A 26,669-nucleotide genomic window follows, 5' to 3' on the forward strand; every position below is an offset into this window, starting at 1 on the left:
TTGTGAGATATACTTTAAAAGATAACAAGATTGTTGGGCTCGATGTCATTACCCCACAAAGTTTCATTAATAGATTATTAAACAGATGCTTTGGGCTGTTTTTGAAAAGAAGTGTTTTACCTCACAGAGGTCAATTAATATTATTCTGGTTTTTGATCAGGAGCTAGGAGCTAATGGGAACTTATGGTAATGACTTAAACATAATGTAGTTTTTAAAGATTTTTTAAAAATTGTATTTATTTGAAAGAGAAAGAGAGCACAAGTGGAGGGACAGGGACAGGGAGAGGCAGGCTGAGCCTGACCCAGGGCTCCATTCCAGGACCTTGGGATCATGACCTGAGCTGAAAAGAGACAGTTAACCAACTGAGCCACTCAGGTGCCCCCAAACATAATGTATTTGTAATATTAGTAAGGGGTTTGAGAGTTTGCTATGATACCAATCTAGATTAAATCAAAAGTCAAACTCAGCATACAATAGAGGAAAATGATCCAGAGGCGTTTGTTGACTAATGGAGCACTTGGAATTAGCTGTAAGATGGGATTGCCATCAATGTGTTAATCCAATCTTATAGAATCAAGATATATGTTGTAGGGGTCTGGAGAAATACTGATATCACTACATGATTTATTCGCCAGCTTGCATCTGGGTGGTAGTGTTCACTTCTGGAGATGTTCCGTATTGAGGGAGACCCTCACAAACTGGAGAAGGTTCTTCAGGGATCTTCAGGGATCTTGCAGATCTTTCCATAGTTTGGCTATTGTGGACATTACTGCTGTAGACATTTGGGTGCATGTACCCCTTCAGATTACTACATTTGTATTGTTAGGGTAAATAGCCAGGAGTGAGAGTGCTAAGTCATAGGGTAGCTCTATTTTAAACCTTTTGAGGAACCTCTGTACTGTTTTCCAGAGTGGCTGCACCAACTTGCATTCCCACCAACAGTGTAGGAGGGTTCCCCTTTCTCCCCATCCTCTTCAACATCTATTGTTTCCTGACTTGTTAATTTTAGCCATTCTCATTGGTATGGTATGGTATCTTACTGTGGTTTTGATTTGTATGTCCCTGATGCCGAGCGATGTTGAGTTCTTTTTCATGTGTCTGATGGCCATCTGGATGTCTTCTTTGCAGAAATGTCTGTTCATGTCTTCTGCCCATTTCTTGATTGGATTATTTGTTCTTTGGGTGTTGAGTTTGGTAAGTTCTTTATAGATTTTAGGTACTAGTCCTTTATCAGATATGTCATTTTCAGATATCTTCTCCCATTCTGTCAGTTGTCTTCTGGTTTTGTTGACTGTTTCCTTTGCTGTGCAAAAGCTTTTGATCTTGATGGAATCCCAATAGTTCATTTTTGCCCTCAATTGCCTTGCCTTTGCTGATGTTTCTAGGAAGAAGTTGCTGCGGCTGAGGTTGAAGAGGTTTTGCTACCTGTGTTCTTCTCAAAGATTTTGATGGATTTCTGTCTCACAATGAGGTATTCCATCCATTTTGAGTCTGTTTTTGTGTGTGGTGTAAGTAAATGATCCAGCTTCATCCCTCTGCATGTGGCAGTCCAATTTCCCCAACACCATTTGTTGAAGAGACTGTCTTTTTTCCATTAAACGTTGTTTCCTGCCTTGTCAAAGATTAGTTGACCAAAGAGTTGAGGATCCATTTCTGGGCTCTCTATTCTGTTCCATTGACCTATGTGTCTGTTTTTCTGCCAGTCCCATACTGTCTTGATGATTATAGGTTTGTAATAGAGCTTGAAGTCCAGAATTGTGATTCTGCCAACTTTAGTTTTCTTTTCAACATTCCTCTAGCTATTTGGGGTCTTTTCTGGTTCCATATAAATTTTAAGATTATTTATTCCATTTCTTTGAAAAAAAAATGATGGTATTTTGATAGAAATTGCATTAAATGTGTAGATTGCTATAGGTAGGTAGCATGAACATATTCACAATATTTGTTTTTCCAACCCATGAGCATGGAACACTTTTCCATTTCTTTTTGTCTTCCTCAATTTCTTTCATGAATACATTATAGTTTTCTGAGCACAGATTCCTTGCCTCTTTGGTTAGGTTTATTTCTAGGTGTCTTATGGTTTTGGGTGCAATTGTAAATGGGATTGACTCTTTAATTTCTCTTTCTTCTGTCTTGTTGTTGGTGTATAGAAATGCAACTGATTTCTGTGCACTGATTTTATATCCCGACACTTTACTGAATTCCTGTGTGAGTTCTAGCAGTTTTGGAGTGGAGTCTTTTGGGTTTTCCACATAAAGTATCCTATCTGCAAAGACTCAAGAGTTTCACTTCTTCTTTACCTATTAGGATGCCTTTAATTTCTTTTTCCTGTCTGATTATTGAGGTTAGTACTTCTGGTATTATGTTTAATAGCAGTGGTGATAGTGGACATCCCTTCTGTGTTCTTGACCTTAGAGAAAAAGTTCTGTTTTTCTCTGAGAACGGATATTGAGAATGGATATTTGCTGTGAGTTTTTCATAGATGGCTTTGATGATATTGAGGTATGTACCCTCTATCCCTACACTGTGGAGAGTTATGATCAAGAGAGGATGCTGTACTTTGTCAGATGCTTTTTCAGCATCTATTAAAAGTATCATATGGTTCATGTTCTTTCTTTTATTAATGTATCACATTGATTGATTTGCAGATGTTGAACCAACCCTGCAGCCGAAGAATAAATCCCACGTGGTTGTGGTGAATAATCCTTTTAATGTACTGTTGGATCCTATTGGCTAGTATTTTGGTGAGATATTTTGCATCCATGTTCATCAAGGATATTGGTCTATAATTCTTTTTGATGGGGTCTCTGTCTGGTTTTGGGATCAAGGTAATGCTGGTTTCATAAAATGAGTTTGGAAGTTTTCCTTCCATTTCTGTTTTTTGGAATAGTTTCAGGAAACTAAATTCTTCTTTAAATGCTTGGTAGACGTTAGCTGGGAGATTTTTTTTTTTTTAAATGACTGCTTCAGTCTCCTTACTGGTTATGGGTATGTTCAGGTTTTCTGTTTCTTCCTGGTTTAGTTGTGGTAGTTTATGTCTCTAGGAATTCATCCATTTCTTCCAGATTGTCAAATTTGCTGGTGAATAGTTGCTCATAATATGTTCTTATAATTGTTTGTATTTCTTTGGTGTTGGTTGTGATCTCTCCTCTTTCATTCGTGTTTTTATTTATTTGGGTCCTTTCTCTTTTCTTTTTGATAAGTCTGGCCAGGAGTTTATCAATCTTATTAGTTCTTTCAAAGAACCAGCTCCTAGTTTTGTTGACTTGTTCTACTGTTTTTTTTTTTTTTTTTTTTTTTTTAGTTTCCATTTCATTGATTTCTGCTCTGATCTTTATTTCTCTTTGCCTGCTGGGTTTAGGCTTTCTTTACTGTTCTTTCTCCAGCTCCTTTAGGTGTAGGGTTAGGTTGTGTCCTTGAGACCTTTCTTGTTTCTTGAGAAGAGTTGTATTGCTATATACTTTCCTATCAGGACTCCCTTTGTTGTTTCCCAAGGATTTAGAACAGTTGTGTTTTCATTTTCATTTGTTTCCATGATTTTTTTAAAATTCTTTAATTTCCTGGTTGACCCATTCATTCTTTAGCATTATTCTCTTTAGCCTCTATGTATTTGAGGTTTTTTTTTCCAACTTTCCTCTTGTAGTTGAGTTCTAGTTTCAAAGAATTGTGGCCTGAAAATATGTGGGGAATGATCCCAATCTTTTGATGCCAGTTGAGACCTGATTTGTGGCCCAGGATGTGATCTATTCTGTAGAATGTTCCATGTGCACTAGAGAAGTATGTGTAATCTGTTATTCTGGGATGGAATGTTCTAAATATAACTGTGATTTCCATATGTCCAGTGTGTCATTTAACGGCTTCATTTCCTTGTTGATCTTTTCCTTAGATGATCTGTCCATTTCAGTGAAGGGTTGTTAAAGTTGCCTACTATTATTTTATTATTATCGATATGTTTCTTTGATTTTGTTATTAATTGGTGTATATAATTGGTTGCTCCCATGTTAGGGGCATAGATATTTAAAATTGTTAGATCTTTTTGGACAGACCTTGTAAGTAAGATATAGTGTCCTTCCTCATCTCTTACTATAGTCTTTGGCTTAAAATCTAATTTATCTGATGTAGGGATTGCTATGCCAGCTTTCTTTTGATGTCCATTAGCATGGTAACTTGTTTTACACCCCCTCCTGACTTTAAATCTGGAGGTGTCTTTAGGTCTCAAATGAGTTTCTTGGAGACAGCATAATGATGGGTCTTTTCATTCTTGTTCTTTTCTTTTTTTTTTAATCCATTCTGATACCCTGTGTCTTTTGACTGGGGCATTTAGCCTACTTACATTCAGAGTAACTATTGAAAGCTCTACATTTAGTGCCCTACTATTGCCTGTAAGGTTACGGTTACTGTATGTTGTCTTTGTTCCTTTCTGGTCTGTTACTTTTAGGATCTGTCTTTGATTAGAGGACCCCTTTCAATATTTCCTGTAGGGCTGGTTTGGTGATTGCAAATTCTTTTAGTCTTTGTCCTGGAAGCTTTTTATCTCTCCTTCTATTTTCAGTGACAGCCTAACTGGATATAGTATTCTTGATTGCATATTTTCCTCATTATATTGCTCTGATTATATCATGCCAGTCCTTTTGGCATGATCTCTGTAGCTTGGTCTGCTTCCAATCTAATATTTTTACTGTTGGAGTTTACCGACCTCTTGTCCTGGGCTGCTTTCAGGATTTTCCCTTTGTCACTGGGAATTGTAAGTTTTACTATTAGATGATAGGGTGTGGGCCTATTTTTATTGATTTTTTAATTTTTTTAATATATTTTTATTTTTTTTATAAACATATTTTTATCCCTAGGGGTACGGGTCTGTGAATCACCAGGTTTACACACTTCACAGCACTCACCATAGCACATACCCTCCCCAATGTCCATAACCCCACCCCTCTCTCCCAACTCCCTTCCCCCCTATTTTTATTGATTTTGAGGTGGCTTCTCTGTGCCTCCTGGATTTTGGTGCTTGTACCTTTGCCCAATTAGGGAAATTAATTCTCTGCTATAATTTGTTCCAAAATACCTTCTGCCTCTCTCTTTCTTTCTTCTTCTGGGATCCCAATAATCCCAATATTATTTCATTTTATGGTATCATTTATCTCTCAAATTCTGCCCTTGTGGTTCAGTAGTTGTTTGTCTTTTTCTCAGCTTCTTTATTCTCTATCATTTGGTCTTCTAAATCACTTAATTCTCTCTTCTGCCTCATTTATCCTAGAAGTAAGAGCCTCCATTTTTTTATTACACCTCATTAAATTCTTTTTCGATTTCAACTTAGATTTTCATTCTTGTATTCCTCCAGAAAGGGATTTTTTTCTCCAGAAAGGGATTCTCTAGGGTCTCTAGGGTCTTCCATGCTTAGCATGCACTCAGTGAAGGCTTATTTAAGGAACAAGTGTGCCTATGCTAACTTTTACCTTGGGTGAAAGCTGTATGGAAGGTTGCTCTCTTTAAATAGTTTTTTTTCTTTAATTTCTTCTTTTTTCTTCTCTCCATCCAAGGAGTGGATAAATAAGTTGATACCCGTTAAAAATTTAGAGAATTTAATGTACTTTGTGATATATCCGTGGAGCTCTTTTCCCATACCAGGGGAAGAGAGGAAGGGGAGAGAAGTGTTAGAGACATGAATTTTATGCATCAGTTTGAAATCATCTCCTTGTAAAAGAGCATCGGTAACATGTATCATCCATGCTTATATATGCCTACATGTGTAAGAAAGCTAAAAGAAGACCCAGAGTCTCCTAACCACAGTTGTATCTGCTGAGACTGATGAGGAGGAGTCTGGGAGGAAAAGAGACCTCCATCCAGTGTATAAATATTTATGGTGTTTCAACTTTTATTCTGTCCGTATATTGTATCTTGAAATAAAAACAGACTTTTAATGAGAAAAAGAATTACACACAAACGTTTCTGTTAAGTAATCAGACATTATCTCTCTCTCTCTTTTTCTTTTTTTTTAACCTAGGGATCCAAGATCGCCGACACCTGCACTGAGATGCTAATGTGTGGCGTCTTGCTGAAAATTTCTTCTGGAAATATTCAAGAACGGGTGTTTTTTCTTTTTGATCATCTTCTGGTGTATTGCAAAAGGAAACACAGGTAAGGTGATAAACAGGTACTACTTCAGAAATAACTTATTAACCTTGGAAAATATTTTTTGAGAAAAAAGAAATTATCAGTCTCACAGTTTCAACCTTTTCCTCTGTCTCCCGGGAACTCAGGATCTCCTCAGTAAAATTCACGTACTCTAAGCCGGTTTTCTGATTCTTCTCGTTACCTTCTTGTAAAACCTGACTGAAATGTGACAGTCGTTCAATAACACTACCTTCCCAGGAAGCTTTTGGAGGAAAAAATTTTTTCTGTTGTTACCCGACATGCCTCAGGCTCTGTAGGAAAGGTGAATATGTCTTCCGTGTTTCCCAGTGCTGTTTCCCAGTCATTTCCTCCCCTTCCTTGGAAATATTTTCCTTGATTGCCCCATCTAGTATAGCCTCCCGGCAATTTTATATCGATACCTAGAAAATTCTTGCTAATAGTTCCTTCATTATTTATTTATTTGTTGCCACCTTTGCTGGATTAGATGGTAAAGTCAATGAGAATACTGGTCTTGCTACTTATTCTGTGCTATTTCCCCAGAGACTGGACCTGCCATGTACCATGTAATAGACACTCAAGAGGTATTTGTTGAATAAGTGAATAAATGAATGAATAAGTGAATGAATGAAACCCATGCAAGTTCCTGGTATAGCTTAGTTATCATTAGTTTAAGTAATTTAATGTAGCAGTGTTACTGATGTATGTTATTTTTTTTAAAGTAGGGATATAATTTTTTCTTCAGGAGGTACTTAATATATAGGATGTTTCCTTGAACTCCTGGTGAAACATTTTACAGATTATTTAAGCAAAATAATAAAGCTGAACTTAATTGGGAAATTTCCTGAGCCTTTCTTTACTTCTTCCTAACCATATCTAGGATACTTTATTTTCAGTTGAAAGGTACTAAAAGGCTTCCTGAAATTTAAAGGTGAAACAGATGGGTTGAGGATGCTGGGTTTGCATGAGTGTTTATTCTAGGTTCAGAAATGAGGACAGTGTAACCAAAGATTTTTGGTAACATGAAAATGAGAAACTCAAAAACTGCCTGATTTCTGAGGCAAGATTAAGGGAACGTCATTCTTCATCTTTTGAAATGGGATTTCCTAAGTCAATGAACAAGATGTCAAGAGCAAGTTCTCTGAGCTGGCAGCTGTATTGATGACATGGGAGTTCTGCCTCTTGGATTATAGTATCAGAATGCCCTAGCAGGAGACATGAGTGCAAAAATACAGTGATGCTGAGAAAGCATAGAACTACCCATGTGTCTTGCTGAAAGGGAACAGGTTTGGGTTAAAGTCAAAAGATAGTTATGGGGTGCCTGGGTGGTGCAGTTGGTTAAGTGTCTAACTCCTGGTTTCGACTCCGGTTATGATCTCAGGTTTGTGAGATTGAGCCCCATATCAGGATCTGCATCAAATTGGTGTCAGCTTGAGTTTCTCTCTCTCTCACTCTGCCCTTTCCCAATCTCACACATGCTCTCTCTCTTTAAAATAAATAAAGAAATAATAAATCTTTCAAAAAAAGATAGTTGTTGTTAATCCCTGCCTTAATGAGCTTTTTTTTTTAAAGATGCTTTTTACCACATATGAAAATGAATTGACTATTTTTTTACTATGCTCTTCTAAATTCTTTGTATTTTGCAGCAAGATTGGGACTCATAGAAATACGTTTCAGGAAGATGTAGAAAAGGCTGTTAATTTTACTTGTATATAACTCATTAAAATATTATAACGTGCTTCAAGTTGTTTAGGTACAATTGTTTTTATCCAGCTTTATTGAGGACTAGTTGACAAGTAACATTGTAATATATTTTAATTGTACTACATGATGATTTGATATACATCATGAAAGGATTTTACCTATGAAGTCAATTAACACATCCATCTAGGTGCAATTATTAAAGGCATCCATTTGAGAATGAGTTTTTTAAAATTACAATTGATCTCATACATGCCTGCTTTCAAGTGCAAAGCTTTTGCAAGATTAGCCATGTACAGTGATGATATCATTTATGGTCTTATGACTTTCCTTTTTAAATTGGTAAACAACAGAAAAGATTTTGTAAAATTAAATCCTGAAGGTTTTTTTTTATTATTTTGAGAGAGAGAGAGAGAGATAGTGAGCAGTAGGAGGGGCAAAGGGAGAGGGAGAGAAGCAGACTCTCCCCGTTGAAGTGCAGAGCCTGACATGGGGCTTAGTCCCAGGACCCTGAGATCATGACCTGAGCCAACATCAAGAGTTGGACGCTTAACTGACTGAACCATCCAGGTGCCCCTAAAATCCTAGTTTTTGAGCAAATATCCTTAATGGGTATATAATATGGACAAAATGCATAGTGACTAGAAATGGAAATACTGCATAAAAATGATTGTCTATTCACTTCCTGAATTGAAGTAGTAAGAAGATACCATCTAGTCCCTTCATTTTAGGATACTTCATCCCCTTAATCAAGTATTATTGAAGCTCTAAAGATTATTTAGTGAGTATGAGTAAACTGAACCTTTTCCACATTTCCACAATATTTTAACTGCAAAACCTGGGGACTTGATGAATTGAATTCTAGATTTACATTCACAAAAGACAAGAGTGCTGATTAGGAATCTCAGCTCTGGAATTTACTAATGCTATTAATCTCAGGAGAAACTAGTATTTAAAAAAATGATGTATAATAGTTAATACATAAAGCATGATATGGCTTAGTTTGGCTTGTTAATGAGCTCTATAAGTATGATAATGTATTTTGCTTTCTGCAATTTATATTTTGTATACAATATAGTTTGTAAATTATTTATCCATATGTATAGGAATAGTTTATTCATTTAACTGTTGCATAATACTCCATTGGTTGAATATTATCACAATTATATTGATAACAACTTAATTACTCACTCTCCCATCAGTGGACTTTAGGTTTTTATTTGTTTGTTTTAGTTTTTCTGCCATTATGAATGTTCCTGCAGTGTGTATCTGATGACCACTAAAACAATTAATTAGAAGGGAAATCAGAAAATTGGGATATCAAATATTCTCCATTAAAACATAGAGCAAAATTATTTTCAAAGCAGAAGCTTTTCAGTTGATACACTTTAATAGAACCACCTTCTGAAGGGACCAAAGATCTCTCTTTTTAAGCCAAGTGTTAACAATATTGATCAGACACTTAGTGGAATTTCATACTGAGTGTTACTATCTATGGGTCAAGAGAAATTTAAAAGCCTATACAGAACTCACAAGATCACAAAGTAAATTAATGCTTTGGAAAATAGACCCAGTGTTAGATTCCACACCATGATTCTTTGCCTGTGAATAAAACTTTTTAAAAAATGATTGAAGTATGATGTATCAACTTACAAGAAACTCTCTTTTGCAAGAGACCACAATAATATGTCCTACCTGGGAGAATATGCAATTATCTACATACTAAACTTCTCGGCATTCTTCTCTATCCTGGCTTTCTATGATGCCAACTTGCATACTATATGGCCTGAATCCGTAATTGGTAGCATTTATTTAGGGTTATTAGCAAAGGACATTTAGAGGTGACTTTCATAATGAACATAGGAGTGCAAGATGGTGAAGGCCTGGGCCGACAAACCCTAATCAGGTTAACTAATCTATTTAATTAATTTCTTTTAGTAGGGATGAAGGACTAAGTGCTGATGAGGCTTTAGACAGATGACCTAGGAACATAGATTCTCTTTCAAGGAAAGAACTCAGACTGGGACAGCACCTTGTGACCCCTCCTTGCACCTACTCCTCCTGCTTCAGGGCTGATATCTAACTGCAAGGGTGGGGAGGAGAGGGACACTGAAGTTGGTGAATATTTATGCCTTCACTTTTGTCAGATGTGTCTGTACAACAAATGGAACAAATGAATAATTATTTCAGTATATTAAATTATTAGGCAGAATTTTGTCAATGAGTCAAATGGAATAGTTCAAGTTAATTGAAATCTTTTGAGTGACTAGGTATTCTGGAATCCTCCTGAATCATTTCTTAGAATCTTTCCTCTTTAATTAAAAATCCTGTTGTTAAAATAATCTCTCCTGAATGTTCAGTGATTCAACTACAAACACATTTAGCCACATAATTCATTATTATAAATGTTCATCTATAAACCTGGATATTTTAACTTCGTGTTACATTTAAAGATTAAAGACCAGTCTTAGACACACTATACCAAAGTTCTGGAATGTTTGAGAGAGGAGGAAGCAGGCTCCCTGCCGAGCAGAGAGCCTAACACGGGGCTCCATCCCAGGACACTGGGATCATGACCTGAGCTGAAGGCAGAGGCTTTAACCACTGAGCCCCCAGGCGCCCCCATGCTTAAAACTTTTGATGACAAGTTTAAATGTTCCCCCGCCTATTTGAATATATTATAAAAATACTAGGTATTTTTGCATACTGTAGGTATAAGTAAAATACTTTTCTAAGTAAAGGACTCCATCAGACACTGATCACAATGATTTAGCTCAAAACTTGCAGAAGAAATAATTGCGTTTGGAATGAGACTAAGCTTTTAGCCAGTGTGTAACTATTTAAATCTTTTGAAAAATAAACTTGATTACACTCTTACTTATAATGTTTTATAAATTGAATTACATCAGTTATATCTTAGAATACAAAAAAATAATGCAATAATGATATGACATGTAGAAATGTGAAAATTTGTTTGTTTTAATATATCGATGTTATCCATTACTGCTTATGTTGAAGGAAGATGGTTGCCATTGAGTTTGTCTCCAAATTTCTATTCCTCCATTGTCTAGACCCAACTCTCATTTTGGTTAATTCTAATTTAATTATTCTTTGAAGATTCTTTCCGAGATATTAGTTTGAACATGATGCATAAAAAGTATCCAACTTAAGACCTACCTAGGAAAGCTGTTGAACTTTCTGCAGTTAACTTCCTTGGTAATTTTCATAGTATATGCTTAGACATTCATTCGGAAAGTAACAACAGGTCATTTATATTCTTTCTTAAGAACTAATTTATTTGTGTAGTTGGAGAGAGGGCAAAATGGTAACCTTTAGAAAATGTGATCTCTAGTGGTGTTAGGCAAACCACAAATTTCAATACAATGGTCAAATTTGAATTGAATAAGATGGAAATTTTTTATTCTTTAAGGTGTTCTTTAGTGTGAATTGATTTTCTTAAGGAAATATTTCAGCTGTCATTTTCAATATAAATATTTTAGACCATTTAAAGATATTAAACTCGTTGAGTTTTTTAAATTAAATTTTGCTTATTAGAGAAAATTTGGAAATAACAGAGAAATAAATTGAAAATACTAGGTAATTTCATCACCTAAAAAGAAGTAAATGAGAATTTTTAAAATTTCCATTTTCTTTTTATGCATAGATTTTTAAAATGCTGGGGCGCCTGGGTGACTCAGTAGGTTAAAGCCTCTGCCTTCGGCTCAGGTCATGATCTCAGGGTCCTGGGATCGAGCCCCGCATCGGGCTCTCTGCTCAGCAGGGAGCCTGCTTCCCTTCCTCTCTCTCTGCCTGCCTCTATGCCTGCTTGTGATCTCTGTCTGTCAAATATATAAATAAAAAATCTTTAAAAAAAAATAAAATGCTTAAAAACATGAACCTCTATAGTTTTGTATCCTCTTTTCAGTAAAGTAGAATCATTTTTTGAATTTTAGTCATCTTTGTCTTCATGTCTTATCATCCACATAAGATATATTTATTGTTACTTAATCATCAATAAAATAGACAAACCATAATTACCTTTACAACCATGCTACTGTAGTATAAGCGCTATTGAATACTTTCTTAATAAAAAAGTAGCATAACTTTACAATGTTGAAAAGACTACCAAGAAATATTAGTTCCTTCTTGATACAGTTAAATTTTCAATGTTATTAATTTAAAGGAGTGTTCCTGGGAATTGAAAAAAGGTCAGTGGGGTCACTTCTAGTTTTAAAAGGAAAAATCTGTTACAACCTTTAAAATTTTTTTTTTTGCCATAAATAATGTCAAATGATTTTGGATGCCAGAAAATCTTATGTTATTTGATAGAATCAAAGATTTATTCCAAAAAGTATTTTTTTTCAGCATTAATTATTAATAATGTGAGTAAATTCTGATTTTTTAAAATTTCTCCTAGAAATTTATGCATTCACACCATTGATCATCAGGATAAGGGTTAAATACATTGTTTTGATATCAGTTTCTTGATGTTTTGAATAAATTTTTTGGCAGTTTCTTCTATTTCCTAGCTTGAGTATACAGTACGTGGCTAGCTTTCATCTCATTATAACTCACACTATTGAAAAGATACCAGTATTTCCACTGAGAGTTATAGTAGTATCAGTTTTTGAAAAACCTCATCTCTTTATGTAAAACTATGCTGAGTTAAGAGTGAGGAATTTGCAAACTGTATAGCTTCAAAGTAATTAGTTAGTTGTTCAGGGCTGCCCCTTGGATTTTTCTCTTTTTGGAAAAAACATCGGTGCCTGGAGACAGTTCAGTTTGGATATTCTACATTTAATGAATGACAATTTTAATTCCATTCCTTTTTAACACTTCCTGTAGAATTATATTTTAGATCCATTGAAGTTTGCAAATTCCTGCATATGGCATTAATAAATTATTCTTTCATTAAAAATATTTTAAAATTTCTACTAAGGAAAAGCACTGTTGGGCTTTTCTGTGTTTTGTTTTAGGATTTAATTTATTAGAGAAAGAGAGAGGGAGAGAGAGAGCATGGAGGAGAGGGGCAGAGGGAGACACAGACTCCCTACTGAGCAGGGAGCCTGCCATGGGCTAATGGGGCTGGGTCCCAGGACTCGGATCATGACCTGAGCTGAAGGCAGATGCTTAACCAATTGAGCCACCCACACACCCCTTCCATGCTCTCTATGTTACTGTTCTTAATAAATAAGTTGAATTTGGGGCGCCTGGGTGGCTCAGTGAGTTAAGCTGCTGCCTTCGGCTCAGGTCATGATCTCGGGATCCTGGGATCGAGCCCCACATTGGGCTCTCTGCTCAGCAGGGAGCCTGCTTCCCTGTCTCTCTCTCTCTCTCTGCCTGCCTCTCTGTCTACTTGTGATCTCTCTGTCAAATAAATAAGAAGAAAATTTCTTTACCAAAAAAATAAATAAATAAATAAATAATTTGAATTCAAATTTACTTTTTGGAATGAAGTTATTAAAAATGTGCTGTGACTGAAATTATGAAGCCATTTTTATATCACTAATTCTTATTTTGAAATAAGTGGTAATTTGGTAACGGATATCATTGTGATATTTATACATTTTGAGGCCTGTTGTATGTATGTATGCATTCATGATTACACATGTTTAAAATTATTTATGATTTTTAAAATTAGTGATAGAAAGTGGCTAGCACATAAACTTTAAAAAGGAACATTATCCTTTCAATTTATTTATTTATAAAGATTTTATCTATTTGAGAAAGCAAATAGATATATATATATATATTTTTTTTTTTTTTTTAACCACGAAATGGATATATAGGCTAAGAAGTAGACAAAGCGAGATAGGATTCCTGGTTTTGATGCTGAGCAAACAACTTTGGACCAATGACGAATCCTCTTTAAGTATTTTTATCCATAAAACGAAGAGGACAGTACCCTCTCATTCAAAGGGTTGCTTTGAGAATATATCCAAAATTCTAAGCACAGAATATGCCTGCCTTCAAGAAATAGCGTTCACGTAAATAATCATAGGTGAAAGAAAGAGGTGAACTAGAAACAAACTGATGGTTATCAAAGGGGAGGAAGGTGAAGGGATGGGTAAAATCAGTGATGGGGATGAAGGAGGCACTTGCAATGAGGCACTGGGTATTGTATGAAAGTGTTGAATCACTATATTGTACACCTGAAACTAACATTATACTACATGTTAACTGGAATTTAAATAAAAACTACATAGTGTTTACTATAATGCTAGATTTGCTTCACAAAATTGTATCTTTTTGGAGATATCTTTTATCTATTTGAGAGAGAGAGGGGAGAGAGAGAAAATGAGCAGGGTGAATGGCAGAAGGAGAAGCAGACTCCCAGCTGGGCATGGAGCCTGATGTGGGGCTGGATCCCAGAACCCTGGGATCATGACCTGAGCCGAAGGCAGACACCTAACCAACCCCCAGGCATCCCCTGTCTTTCCAATTTAAATTATTAGGTGATATAACCTATTCTTTCAAAATATTATATTGCTACACCTAACCAACCCCCAGGCATCCCCTGTCTTTCCAATTTAAATTATTAGGTGATATAACCTATTCTTTCAAAATATTATATTGCTGCAGCTATTAACCTATTACTTGACTTGGCAGAGTGTTAACAGTCAGTTACAGTCTTGCTTTCTGTTCATGACGCAATGGCCACATGCAATCTCATGCTGACTTGTCTAGCTCTTTTTTTTTAAAGATTTTATTTATTTGACAGAGATCACAAGTAGGCAGAGAGGCAGGCAAAGAGAGAGAGAGGGAAGCAGGCTTCCTGCAGAGCAGAGAGCCCGTGCGGGGCTTGATTCCAGGACCCTGAGATCACGACCTGAATTGAAGGCAGTGGCTTAACTCACTGCCACCCAGGCGCCTTGACTTGTGTAGTTCTGAGTTTAATCATTTATTTTCCAAGGGAAGTCTGAATGCACGGGTTGTAATGGCTAGGCAAGGCTTCATGAAGGACCTGGGTATACTGTAAAGGGAAGAAGGAGTTGCTTGTGGCAGAGAGCAGAGCTGGGTAGCTTGATGGGAGCGTCAGCCTGCAGAACAGGTAAGTATTGACAGGACAAGGAGAAAAGCCACAAAGGGTGGCCCGGCCACAGAAGAACGCAGTGGAAAATGGCATTGTTCGATAGGGTGGGGTCAGTTTAAGGAGAAGCACAAAAGCAAGCTTCCATGGTTTCACTTGGTTCAGTGGTGAGCTACCAAAGGCTTTTGAAGTAAGGAATGGCCTGATGAAATATTGAAGGAAGAGTCAGCAGGGTGTGGAGAGAGCAAGGCCAGGATCAAATAATCCAGGGAGGAAGGGAAGGAAGGAAGACCCAGCTTACAGGGGTGACTGGCCCAGGACTTCGGTATGCAGGGTCAAGAGCATCAGCCTGGCACATGGACTTGTGTTTCCTCCATTATTCTATGGGAAGAATACATTACGTTCGTTTTAAAATAAGTTCAATATTTTATCACTGCAGGTTGCGTGTGGTTCTTGTGATTTTCTTTACCTGGAGTATGATTAAAAGAAGAGTAGCACTAGTGGGACTGTGGGATCTTTTAAGCGGCAGTGCTGGCTTCACTCAGCTAATCTCGGTCTGATTGTGGAAGGGGGGATCCCGAGTCGGAAAAACTGATGCTAGTTTGTGATACTGGCCCTTTAAGGTTGACACATTTGTGGAGGAGGGTGTTTAGACATGTACAATGTGATCTTTTTCCCCCACCAATTTATCAGGACTTCTCACTTAGTGATTTTTTGTAGGAGGGAACAAGGCATTAAAGCCATTGATACCTATCTGACATGTATTACTAGGTAATTCAGCTAGGAAACAGAAATGCTTGTGTTACTACTAATTTCTTTACCAAATAACTGATAAGACAAAAAGCAGTGTTTATTCCTTTTTCCCAGAGACTTAGGAGCAAAATACCTCATTGCTGATAAAATTTCAGGACACAAAGAACCCTTTCTTCCAACTTCAGAAATTTTCCCTTGAAGAACATGCAAAGCTTCTACTTCTGTTAAAATATTCATAGTACACATTTGTTTGAGAACTTCCAAAGCATTTCAAATACTTAACTCCTTTGGTTGATCTGGGATGGAGAGCCTGTGAGAAAAATTTAAAACAAAGATTATGAATACATAGCTGATTCTTTAAGTTTTGTTGAATCTAGCAATCAATTCAGATAGCATAGCAAATCATTTCAAAGGTAAAATAAATGTTTCATCAAGTTGAACCTTTATTTTTTCAGAATAGCTATGTGTATAGATAAATCTGAAGTGAAAAAGGAAGGAGGGAAAGAAGGAAGGGAAAAACGAAGAAAGCAAAGCAAGCAGACAAGGATGCTCTGTTAATTTGTTTATGTTAACAGGCTCTATTCTTAATAAAAATTATTCTGGGGGCACCTGGGTGGCTCAGTGGGTTAAAGCCTCTGCTTTCGGCTCAGGTTATGATCCCAGGGTTCTGGGATCAAGCCCCACATCAGGCTCTCTGCTCAGTGGGGGGGGGGGGTCTGCTTCTCTTCCCCCCTCTCTCTCTCTGCCTACTTGTGATCTCTGTCAAATAAATAAATAAAATATTTTAAAAAAATAAAAATTATTCTGTTACTGACAAATGGTAATTCCTCCTCCATTGTAAAAAATAAAAATTCTAGTAAAAAATTTTGTAGTTAGCAGACTGAAAATAAAAATCACAGAAATCTTGTGATTTATGTAGGTCCCATGATAAAGCCACCCATTAACTTCCTTTTGACCCCTTCTCTTTCCTTCCCCTATGCTCCAAATTCAGGTTTTTTTTTTTTTTTTTTTTTTTTTTTTTTTTTTTTTTTTTTTTTTTTTTTAATTTGACAGAGAGAGATCGCAAGTAGACAGAGAGGCAGGCAGAGAGAGAGAGGGAAGCAGGCTCGCCGCCGAGCAGAGAGCCCGATGCGGGACTCGATCCCAGGACCCTGAGATCATGACCTGAGCCGAAGGCAGCGGCCCAACCCACTGAGCCACCCAGGCGCCCCTCAGGTATTTTTTTTATGGTTTTATTTATTTATGTGTGTGTGTGAGAGAGAGAGAACTAATGCACATGGGGAGGGGCAGAGGGAGAGAGAGAAGCAGACTCCCTGCTAAGCAGGGAGCTCGATTCAGGACTCCATCCCAGACACTGAGACCACGACCTGAGCTGAAGGCAGGCACTTAACTGACTGAGCTACCCAGGTGCCCTGTGGTAGAGAGCTCTGTATCTGCAACCCCCTGCCCATGCTTGATGTGCAATAAATTTTGGTCTCATGCAGGCAAGAGTGAGTGAGGAGACTTTTTCAGTTACCTGTCCTTGGTTTCCTTTTCGATAGGTTTAAAATTAGGAATGGAGCAAGACACCTGGGTAATGATCTCAGAACAGGGCGAGAAACTCTACAAGATGATGTGCAAACAAGGAAATCTGATCAAAGACAGAAAAAGAAAACTGACCACATTCCTTAAATGCTTCCTTGGAAGGTAAGGTCCATAGTCTGGGTGCATGGATTTCTTTCATGTTTTCACTATGTCATGTATCAACTACCCTTCCTTCAATGATTTGCTTTTCTTCTTTAAAAAAAATATTCCGGGGCGCCTGGGTGGCTCAGTGGGTTAAAGCCTCTGCCTTCAGCTCAGGTCATGATCTCAGGGTCCTGGGATCGAGCCCTGCATCGGGCTCTCTGCTCGGCGGGGAGCCTGCTTCCATCACTCTCTCTCTCAGTACTTATCATCTCTGTCTGTCAAATGGATAAATAAAATCTTAAAAAAAAAGAAAAACATTCCTCTGGGCATTTTTGAATATCTTTATACTGTCAACATTTCCTGGATGATAGTGAGGTGAAGGAATGGACCTAGAGCCCGCAATCATGGAAGATTTTAGACATCTATCCATCCATCCCTGACGTCAACCATTTCAGATGTATGGTGTTCTGAGGGGGAAGCAGACACTGGGGTCAGGCAGGGCTGGCAGGAAGCAGGTTCACTGAAGGGGGAGGAAGTCTAGCAAGGATGTGAGTACAGGGCCTACAAGTCAGAGAATCAAAGAATGTAAGACACAGAGTCCAAACCCGAGATTCATCAGCACTTTGACTTCATCGATGAAGACTCTGAAAAAGAGGGTCCTGCAAGGGGCCTGGCACAGAGCAACAGGCAGAGAGGTTGTCTGGGATTTGAGCATAGACCCACTGTCAGTCCTCTGGGGTCTGCGGGCAGCAGCACGTGGAAGTCCCTGCCGGGTGAAGAGTGCAGAACCAAAGGGAAGGGCGGCTGCCTTAAGCCATGCCCCGTGTTGGCTGTTTCCATATATTTCTAATCCTCAGATGCATACTCTGCATTTATAATCTTTATATTTTTTAAAGATTCAGAAACCAGCTCTCAGGGAGTTTACCAGGCCCGCCTTCATACAACCAGTGAATGCCAATGTCAACTCTGTAGAAGCAGACTGGAGTGGTAGTTCAAAGCCCACACTTCGCAGTCAGACTGTCTCCATGCAAATCTGGTCCTACCTCTGGCTAGTTGAGCGATGTGGGAAGTTTAAATGTCTTTTTCCTCTCTAAACATGAAGATGATCATAGTGCTTACCTGTAATGCCTACCAGAATGTCTTCTCGATAAGTTATGCAGATACCATAAATAACCATAGGCCACACCGGCTGCCAACCCAGGTAGAAGAATATAAGCCAGGAAACCCTGGCCTGCAGGGCAGCATGGGGCCCCTCCTTCAGGGGCTGGGGTCCTCACAACAGAGCACTCAGCTGCCAGCAAGCTGCTGTTGCTGTCCTTGGTAGGCCCCCAGCCGACGGCTCTTGTAGGAGAGAAACCCACCTCTGGGGCATAACTTCCGGGGTTGTCAGAGGAACATGCCTGTTTATAGGAGTCACTTCAAGCTATAGCTTCTCACCAAGAATGTATTCATATTCCATATAGCCATCAGGAGTCATTTTGGCCATGATCAATGCTGCCTGGTAACCCAGCAGATGCCCTGCCTCCATCAGGTTCCAGGGAAACAGAGCTCCAAGGCTGACCCAGGGTCAAGTTTTCCTAATTAAAGGAGCCAGAGTCTTGTTAACTATAGAGTGAACACGTGGGTGGAGTGTGGAGAGGGTGGCTGGGTGATGGACATTGGGGAGGGTTTGTGCTCTAATGAGCGCTGTGAAATGTGTAAGCCCGATGATTCACAGACCTGTACCCCTGGGGCAAATAATACATTATATGGTAATAAAAATAATAATAATACTAAAAAAAAAGAGTTAACATGATCTTACACGGCCAAAGTGCTAGTTAGTTACAATGATATGTGAGCGTTCTCCACAGTGCCTGATACACAGGAGAGACTTGGTAAATTTTAGTTTGTTCATTGTGGCTTTTTCCGTAACAGCACACTAGCTTAGTTACTAGTTACTAATTATAGACCAAGTTTGAGATTGTTTTTGACTGGATCAGGATCCTTTCGCAGAGTGTTGATGGGATCTTGTGATTTCTGTAGGTCCCATGATAAAGCCAGCCAGTAACTTCCTTTCTTACCCCTTCTCTTTCCTTCCCCTATGCTCCTAATTAATAGAAGTTCTTACAGTGTGTTCTTTTCCTCATTTTAATTTGGCATATTCAGGAATTGGCTGACATCAGAACAGAGAATGATGCTTTCGCTACATACCAACCAGCTCAACCCATTTGTCAACCACTGACGTTTCATAAGTGCTCAAAATGTGCCATACACTGTGCTGAGCTCCTGACATACATCAGCTCATTTAGTCCTGTGACAGCACTGTGGAGTTGATACGCTTTTTTTTCCCCCAAGTTTTTACTTAATTATTTGCGAGGGGGGGGGAGCAGAGGGAAAGGGACAAGCAGACTCCATGCTGAGTGCAGAGCCCGATTTGGTGCTTGATACCAGGACCCTGAGATCATGACCTGAGCCAAAGGGAGATGCTTAACTGACAGAGCTACCCAGACATCCCTGGAATTGGTATTATTATTTTTGTGCTATTGAAGAAAAAACTGAAGTTTTACTTCTTTAAAAATTTTCTTTCTTTTGGATGGCTTTAACAACTTCTTCTGCCTTAAAATGTACTTTTTAGACTAGATATCCATTTTTAGAATTCCATGCCCCTTGGTTATTTGACTTTAGCCATAGGTGTTGCTTTTGGTTTTGAAATAAATGGCAAAGTAATTTCCTGACACCTTGTATAGCTTGGCTTCTCTGACCTCTGTGCAAAGTTGAAACCATTCTAAAATGTATCCATTACTTTATGTAAAAGTTCAAATGTTATATTTTTATAACATAAGCACAATAAAATATTTTATTGTAAAATGTTTCTCTATTTAGTGTTCTTTTACTGATACCACATGGCCCAAAAAACAGTACCAAGCTGGTGCTTTCCTGTGTTATAAAATATCATCCTACTTATCTGTGATGTGGGGCTCCACCCCACACCCCAAAATGGTAAAAGATGTAGTTTGTTCATCCTCCCTGGCCTTCCACAGCCACAGCAGATGGATGTGGTAGACAGTTCTGATGGGTGGTTTTGTGCTGGAATATTCCTTTTTTTAAGATTTTATTTATTTATTTGAGAGAGAGGGAGAATCAGAGAGAGCACAACAGGCGGGAGGGTCAAAGGGAGAAACAGATGTCTCAGTGAGCAGGGAACCCAATGTGGGGCTCAATTCCCAGACTCCAGGAACATGACCTGAGCCAAAGGCAGATGCTTAAGCGACAAGGCCACCCAGGTCCCTCCACCCCCACCCCCCAGATGACATTTAAATTCAAGAATGCATTTATTAAAAACCGTATTTATTAAAAAAAAACCCGTATTTATTTATTTGTTTATGTATTTTTAAAGGTTTTATTTATTATCTGAGAGGAGAGAGAGAGAGCACAAGCATCAGGAGGGGCAGAGGGAGTGGGAGCAACAGACTCCCTGCTGAGCAGAGAGCAGGAGGTGTGACTGATCCCAGGACCCCGAGATCATGACCTGAGCCAAAACAACCAACTGAGCCACCCATGTGCCCCACTAAATAACTTCAAAATTTGAAAACAGTATAGTAAAACTATTGGTGTGTACTAATTTTATATTGCTGCAGAAAAAATAAATAACAACACACCTAGTGCCCTGAAACAACACCTATTCATTAGCTCATAATTCTATACTTCAGAAAGAAGTTGAGGGGGAGCAATGCTGGGCTGTCTGCTTAGGGTCTCACAAGGTCAAAATCAAGGCCAACATCAAGTGCTGAGATGCGGCTGGGCCTTATCTTACGGGTCTGAAGAAAAATTCACTTGCAAGCACATTCAGGTTGTTGACAGAATTCAGTCCCCCGTGATTGTAAGAATAAGTCCTACTTCTGTGCTGGCTGTTGGCCAGGACCACTCTCAGAAGCTGCCTGTGTTCCTTGGTACATGGCCCCTCTATCTTCTAAGGCAGCAGTGGCTCACTGAATCTTTCTTGTGCTTTTAATTTGTCTCTTACTCTTGTGCCACCAGCCTGAGAAAACTCTCTGCTTCAAAGTGCTCAACTGACTGGGTCAAGCTCACTTGAATAATTTACATCTTTTGAGGTCAACTGGCTTGGAATTTTAGTTTCCTATAAAAAATTCATCCATACCACTACCCAGATTAGGATTTGGTTACAAAACCAAGGGATGGGATTCTTGATAGTGGGGTAAGAGAACACGTTTAGAATTCCATCTACCATATGGGGTGTGCAGTTTTTTGGGGTTTGCCTTCTTAGACTTCAAACACACTGGTTTTCTGTGCCTAGAAAGCCATATTCCAGTCTATCTCTTATATTCAGTCATTATTATTCTGTTTATTTTGTCTGTTTGCTATCTTTAGGATCTTGTTGTATTCTCTTTACAGTTAAAACTACTCTAAAAATTTCCCTTTGTGTTTATTAGAGGTCTAAGTAAGTTGAATAGGTATTATATAATAGGGTTTAGGTAAGCATGGATGAATGGACATGAGTTTTCTAGGATAGAGTAAAATTTAAATAATTTGGGGCTCTGCATATGTGAAAAAATGCAAGCTTAAATGCACTGCAAATATTTCTTTATATCTGAGGCTCCTTCCAATGCTGCTTGATGAAAGCATGGTAGAAATAGACTTCTTGGGGAGGCAGGGGTGGAAAAACTCTTTAACTATTTCACTGGATTTCTATTGCAGTGAATTTGTGTCATGGCTCTTGGAAATTGGAGAGATTCACAGGCCTGAGGAAGATGTACACTTTGGACAAGCATTATTAGAAAATGGAATCACCCACCATGGTAATTATTTTGTTAATTACTAAGTTATTCTGTGTGGCCAGCAGTTGGAAGCATCTTGATTCAGTTAATCAATCTGGCTTATAGTAAATGTCTACATTATAGGATGCTAATGTATTTTTAACATTTCAAGTACCTGATATATATAGAATTGCAGTTCTGGGAATTTTGTGGAGTATGGGTTTATGGTGATATATTTGCTAATTTTAATGTGAATGGCTACGAACAGGCAAAAATTAGAAATATGGGTAAGTATTTACCTGGGATAGTGGAGGAAGACATGGCAAGTTCTTTTTTATTTTTTTTTATAGATTTTATTTATTTATTTGACAGACAGAGATCACAAGTAGACAGAGAGGCAGGCAAAGAGAGAGAGAGAGGGAAGCAGGCTCCCTGCTGAGCAGAGAGCCCAATGCGGGACTCGATCCCAGGATCCTGAGATCATGACCTGAGCCGAAAGCAGCGGCTTAACCCACTGAGCCACCCAGGCGCCCCGTGGCAAGTTCTAATTGGAGTATTTGGGGCTGCATTATGAGGGAAAGGGCCTCATGTAAGGCATTGTAGAATGAGTAGAACTCTGACAGGGCAGAAGGGAAGAAAACTGAAAACTGTTGGATGTGGGAGATGAGGAGTGAAGTGCAAGATCAGGTTACTATGAGATTTCTGTCTGGTTGGCCGGGATGATTATTCAGGAGAAGGAGCAGGGTGGGAGAAGATAAAGGGTTTTTGTCAGGATCGTTATAAGACATCCACAGGGGAACACCCAGCAAGAGGTTGAAAATATATGTGTAAAGCTCAGTGTATACAATCATGGGAATCATTTCAAGAGAGCACCAGTTTCCTGAGAAGATCAGTAACAAAGAAGAATGCAGTGATAATGGGACTGAGAAGTAAAGCTTGAAGAATTTCTAATACAAAATGTGGGAGAGGAGAAAAAGAGGGAATTATGAATAAACATAGGTATTTGACTAAGCTACTTCAGTGTTCTTTTTTTTTTTTTTTCGTTAGAGTGGGATGAAACTGAACTAGATTCTCCCAGTTTTTCCTCACCATTCTGGGTACCCTGTGAATTCTTCCACCAAAATAGATCGCTAATCAGACCACTTTTGTCACTTCTAAGATCCCCACCTTCTTCCCAGTTACAACTTCTCCTTCCTTGCTCCTGCTTTTGTCTACCATCCCTATGACACAGCCTCCAGGAAACAGCTGGAGACCTTTTAAAACAAATGTAAGCGCAAAGCATTCTCCCTGGCATCCCATTACACTCAAAGAAAAGTCTGGAACCTCTTCCTTACTATGGTCCAGATCTCTTACCATGGCCCACAAGGCCCCACATAATAGGGCCCCTGACTTCCTCTGTGAGTTGGCAAATAATGTTGTACCCAGCTCATTACACTGTGGCCCCTGTGGTTTTCTGTCTCTTCCTTAAACTCTCTGGGATGACTCTGCATTTAGGATCTTTGCTCTTGCAATTCTCATTCAACTATTATTTATTAATTCCTAGTATATACCAGGGAGTTTTCTAGGTGCTGGAGGGACAGCAGTGAATGAAATGGCAAGAGTCGCAGTATTCATGACTCATGTCTTCAGTGACACTCTTTGAGAATCTTATCCTATTACCATAAACTGTGTTTTTAATTTTTGAAATTATCTTCATGAACTTATCACTCTCTAAAATTATCATGCTATTTTATTTGTTTATTTATTATTTCTCTCTTTACTTCCCATATTGATTCTGGCCCCCCATCAAAATAGAAGTACTATAGGAACAGGATACCTGGAGTGCCCATCACATGTAGGTGCTCAATAAATATTTGCTCAGTGAATGAATAAAGGAGTAATTATATTGTTAGTAAATAGATGATAATAGTGATAAATTGTAGGTGATTTTGTTCTTGATTCTTTAGCACTGTGAAAACACACCACATATCATCTAGTGTCCTAAAACACATCATCCAAAAATTATAAGTAAAAATGAAAAGATGTTGAGTTAGATGACTTTCCTCTTGGATGCTTCTCTTTCCTTTCTTCTAACCCCAAGCCCGAATGTATATGTGAGTCAAGAAGGGAATATGTTGTGTTTTGTCCTGCAGTCTACTGAAGCTCAAGTAGGTGGACTATCGAGAGGTTTTACATACAATCATAGACCTTCAGAAATCAGGTGATTCCTTTCTCATTTAGGCTACATACTTCCAGGAACTATGTCTTCCCAGTAGAGCAAAGAAGGGAAAATCTATTTATGAACTATTTGTTTATTTCCTACTGACTCTTTCCTTCGTTCTGTGTGTAAGATATTATGCTACGTAGCATAAAATTATCGTGTTATGGGCTTTATTTCTTATGGTCTAATAGTTTTAACTATCTTTTTACCTTATTCATCAAGCAATCCAGGTGTTGACATATTTCCTTTCAGAAAGGCAGAAATCCACCAGGATGGGATAATTAACTTTTTGCTGAGAACAATGAGAAGGAAAACTGTATTGGTTAGCAATAGGTGCTCTAACAAATTTAAACCTCAGTACAGTCCCATTGTAGAAGGTACTTTTTCTGTCAGGTAAAACCAGTCACTGGTGGAGGATGTTGGAGGCACCAGGGTTTTTTTGTCCTAGAAGACAGGCTCAAGCTCCTTCAGTGCAGAGCTCTTAACAGTCATTTTGAAGGAGTGTTAGAGTTTTTGGATTGTTTGTTTTAAATGGGCCTGTACACTCCATGTTTTCCCTTACATTTGTGTGCATGTCCTTAGATGTAAGTCAGTTCCATGACCACTCCTTATTACAAGAGAAAATTAGAAAAGTAGTGTAGGTTCATGCCCAAGGGAAATAAAGCTAAACCAATTTGGTAAACAGCGATCCAATGCCTGCCACTGAACTATAGCTCTCAGGTCAGTATAAAATCTAGGGAATTATATGAAAGCCAGAGTAATCATTATATAAACGTAACGATGTTTTAAGTGATATCAGCATATAATAGTCATAAAAATGACTTGTCACTCAACCATTGAACTGCTTTTTACCTTTGTCAAATCCCCATTGGACAAATTGGTGTCGGTCTATTTCTGGGTCCTTGATTCTGTTTTACTTAACTATCTTTATTCTGTTCCATTTGTCTATCTCTTCACCAACACCACACACTTTTGATTAATCTAGCTATAGATCTTGAAATTGGGTAGAAGGATTCTTTTGGTTTTCTTCTTCAGTTTTATTTCTCTTCTTTTTCTAGGTTCTGAAGCAGAGAGCTTATTGTTTTGAGAAAACTTTTGTTTCACACAGGGAGAGACTGAGAGAGAGAGACAGGGAAGGGGTGCAGAGAGAGAGAGAGAGAGAGAGACGGATTATTAAGCAGCCTCCATGCCCAGCACCAGCACAATGCAGGTTCAGTCTCACAACCCCGAGTTTGATCATGACCCCAGTCAAAATCAAGAGTTGGACTAACTGACTAAGCCTCCCTGATGCTCCTCCTCCTTTCTAACATATGCATTGAGTGCTCCACATGGTGCTGTCCATTGATTTAGCTGTGTCCCACACATTTTCATATGTTGTATGTTCATTTTCCTTCACTTCAATGCATTGAGATTTGACCTTTGATCTTTGATCATCTAGAATGTTACTTTCTCAGTGTTTGGATATTTGTTATCTTTCTCCTTTGGATACCTAGTTTGCTTTTTAAATGTTTTTTTTTTTTTTTAATATTTAAATTGTACTTCCGAGAAATTGATCAGTAGGGTTGTATTTGTTTCAGGTGTACAATATAGCGATTCCCCTCCCCACCTGCTGTCAGCTCCTGTTGCAAGCACTGCTGTGCGTTGGAGACTCAGGTGCACCTCCCCCACCACTCCTACCTTCAGCTCCTGTTGCCAGGCACTGGTTTGCATTGGAGACGGAACCCTCGTAGGGGTTCCAAGCACTTCCTAGTGGCCCAGAAGACACTGGTGATCGGAGACGAAGCCACAAGGCTCTTTGGAGCAAGCTGGTGGCCATCCAAATGCCTCCCTACACAGTTCTGGAGCCGCTGTGGGCTGTGCTGGAGCAGCTGTGGGCTGCTGGGTTGGTGATATACGAACGTTGGCCACATGTGCCACGAGTCTCCGGGTTTCACTGGGAGCTCCTGGTGTGCACTGCAGTGGTGGTGTTCCTGGGAAAGAGTGGACTCAGCTTCCGATGAAGAAAGGGGCATTGTGCCCAAAACAATGAAGTCTCTGGAAAAGGCATGGAGAAGACCGAACCGGACGCACAAGCCCGTGAAGCTGTCGCATCATTGGAGCAGAAGGCCAGTCCTCTCCCGTTCCAGCTTCTTGCTCTGGCTGCCCTGAATCAAGATGCCGGGTATTGGTCAGTGGGAAACACCACACAACTGCTGAAGGGAGTTCGGGAAAGGCTGTTGAAGCGCCCTCACCAGCTGCCTCATGAAAATCCCATCTGTGGAGCAGCCCAGGAAGATGGAGAAGCCCTGGTGAGGAAAACACCAGAAGGCTTCAAGGACAGCCGTGATCTGCAGGCAAGTGCAGACCTGCTGGTTCAGGAGATTGGCAGCTGTGGACAGAGAGTGCAGGCAGAGGCAGGGCAGGCAGGCAGGCCAGAGCTTCCTGAAGGAG

At 38.8% G+C, this 26,669-nt stretch overlaps 1 protein-coding gene across 1 annotated transcript in view; it reads left to right on the forward strand.

The window, feature by feature from the left end:
- The window catches only part of LOC123936015 (phosphatidylinositol 3,4,5-trisphosphate-dependent Rac exchanger 2 protein-like), a 53,264-nt gene extending 31,271 nt beyond the window's left edge, over positions 1–21,993 (forward strand). The window contains 3 exon segments of the mRNA XM_045996816.1: positions 6,006–6,139; positions 17,159–17,303; positions 21,981–21,993. Coding sequence (XP_045852772.1) covers positions 6,006–6,139; positions 17,159–17,288 — 264 coding nt within the window. The 3' untranslated portion in view covers positions 17,289–17,303; positions 21,981–21,993.
- Positions 21,994–26,669: the final 4,676 nt, after the last annotated feature.

The sequence above is a fragment of the Meles meles genome, unplaced genomic scaffold (genome assembly GCF_922984935.1).
Source record: "Meles meles unplaced genomic scaffold, mMelMel3.1 paternal haplotype, whole genome shotgun sequence".
Taxonomy (NCBI): domain Eukaryota; kingdom Metazoa; phylum Chordata; class Mammalia; order Carnivora; family Mustelidae; genus Meles; species Meles meles.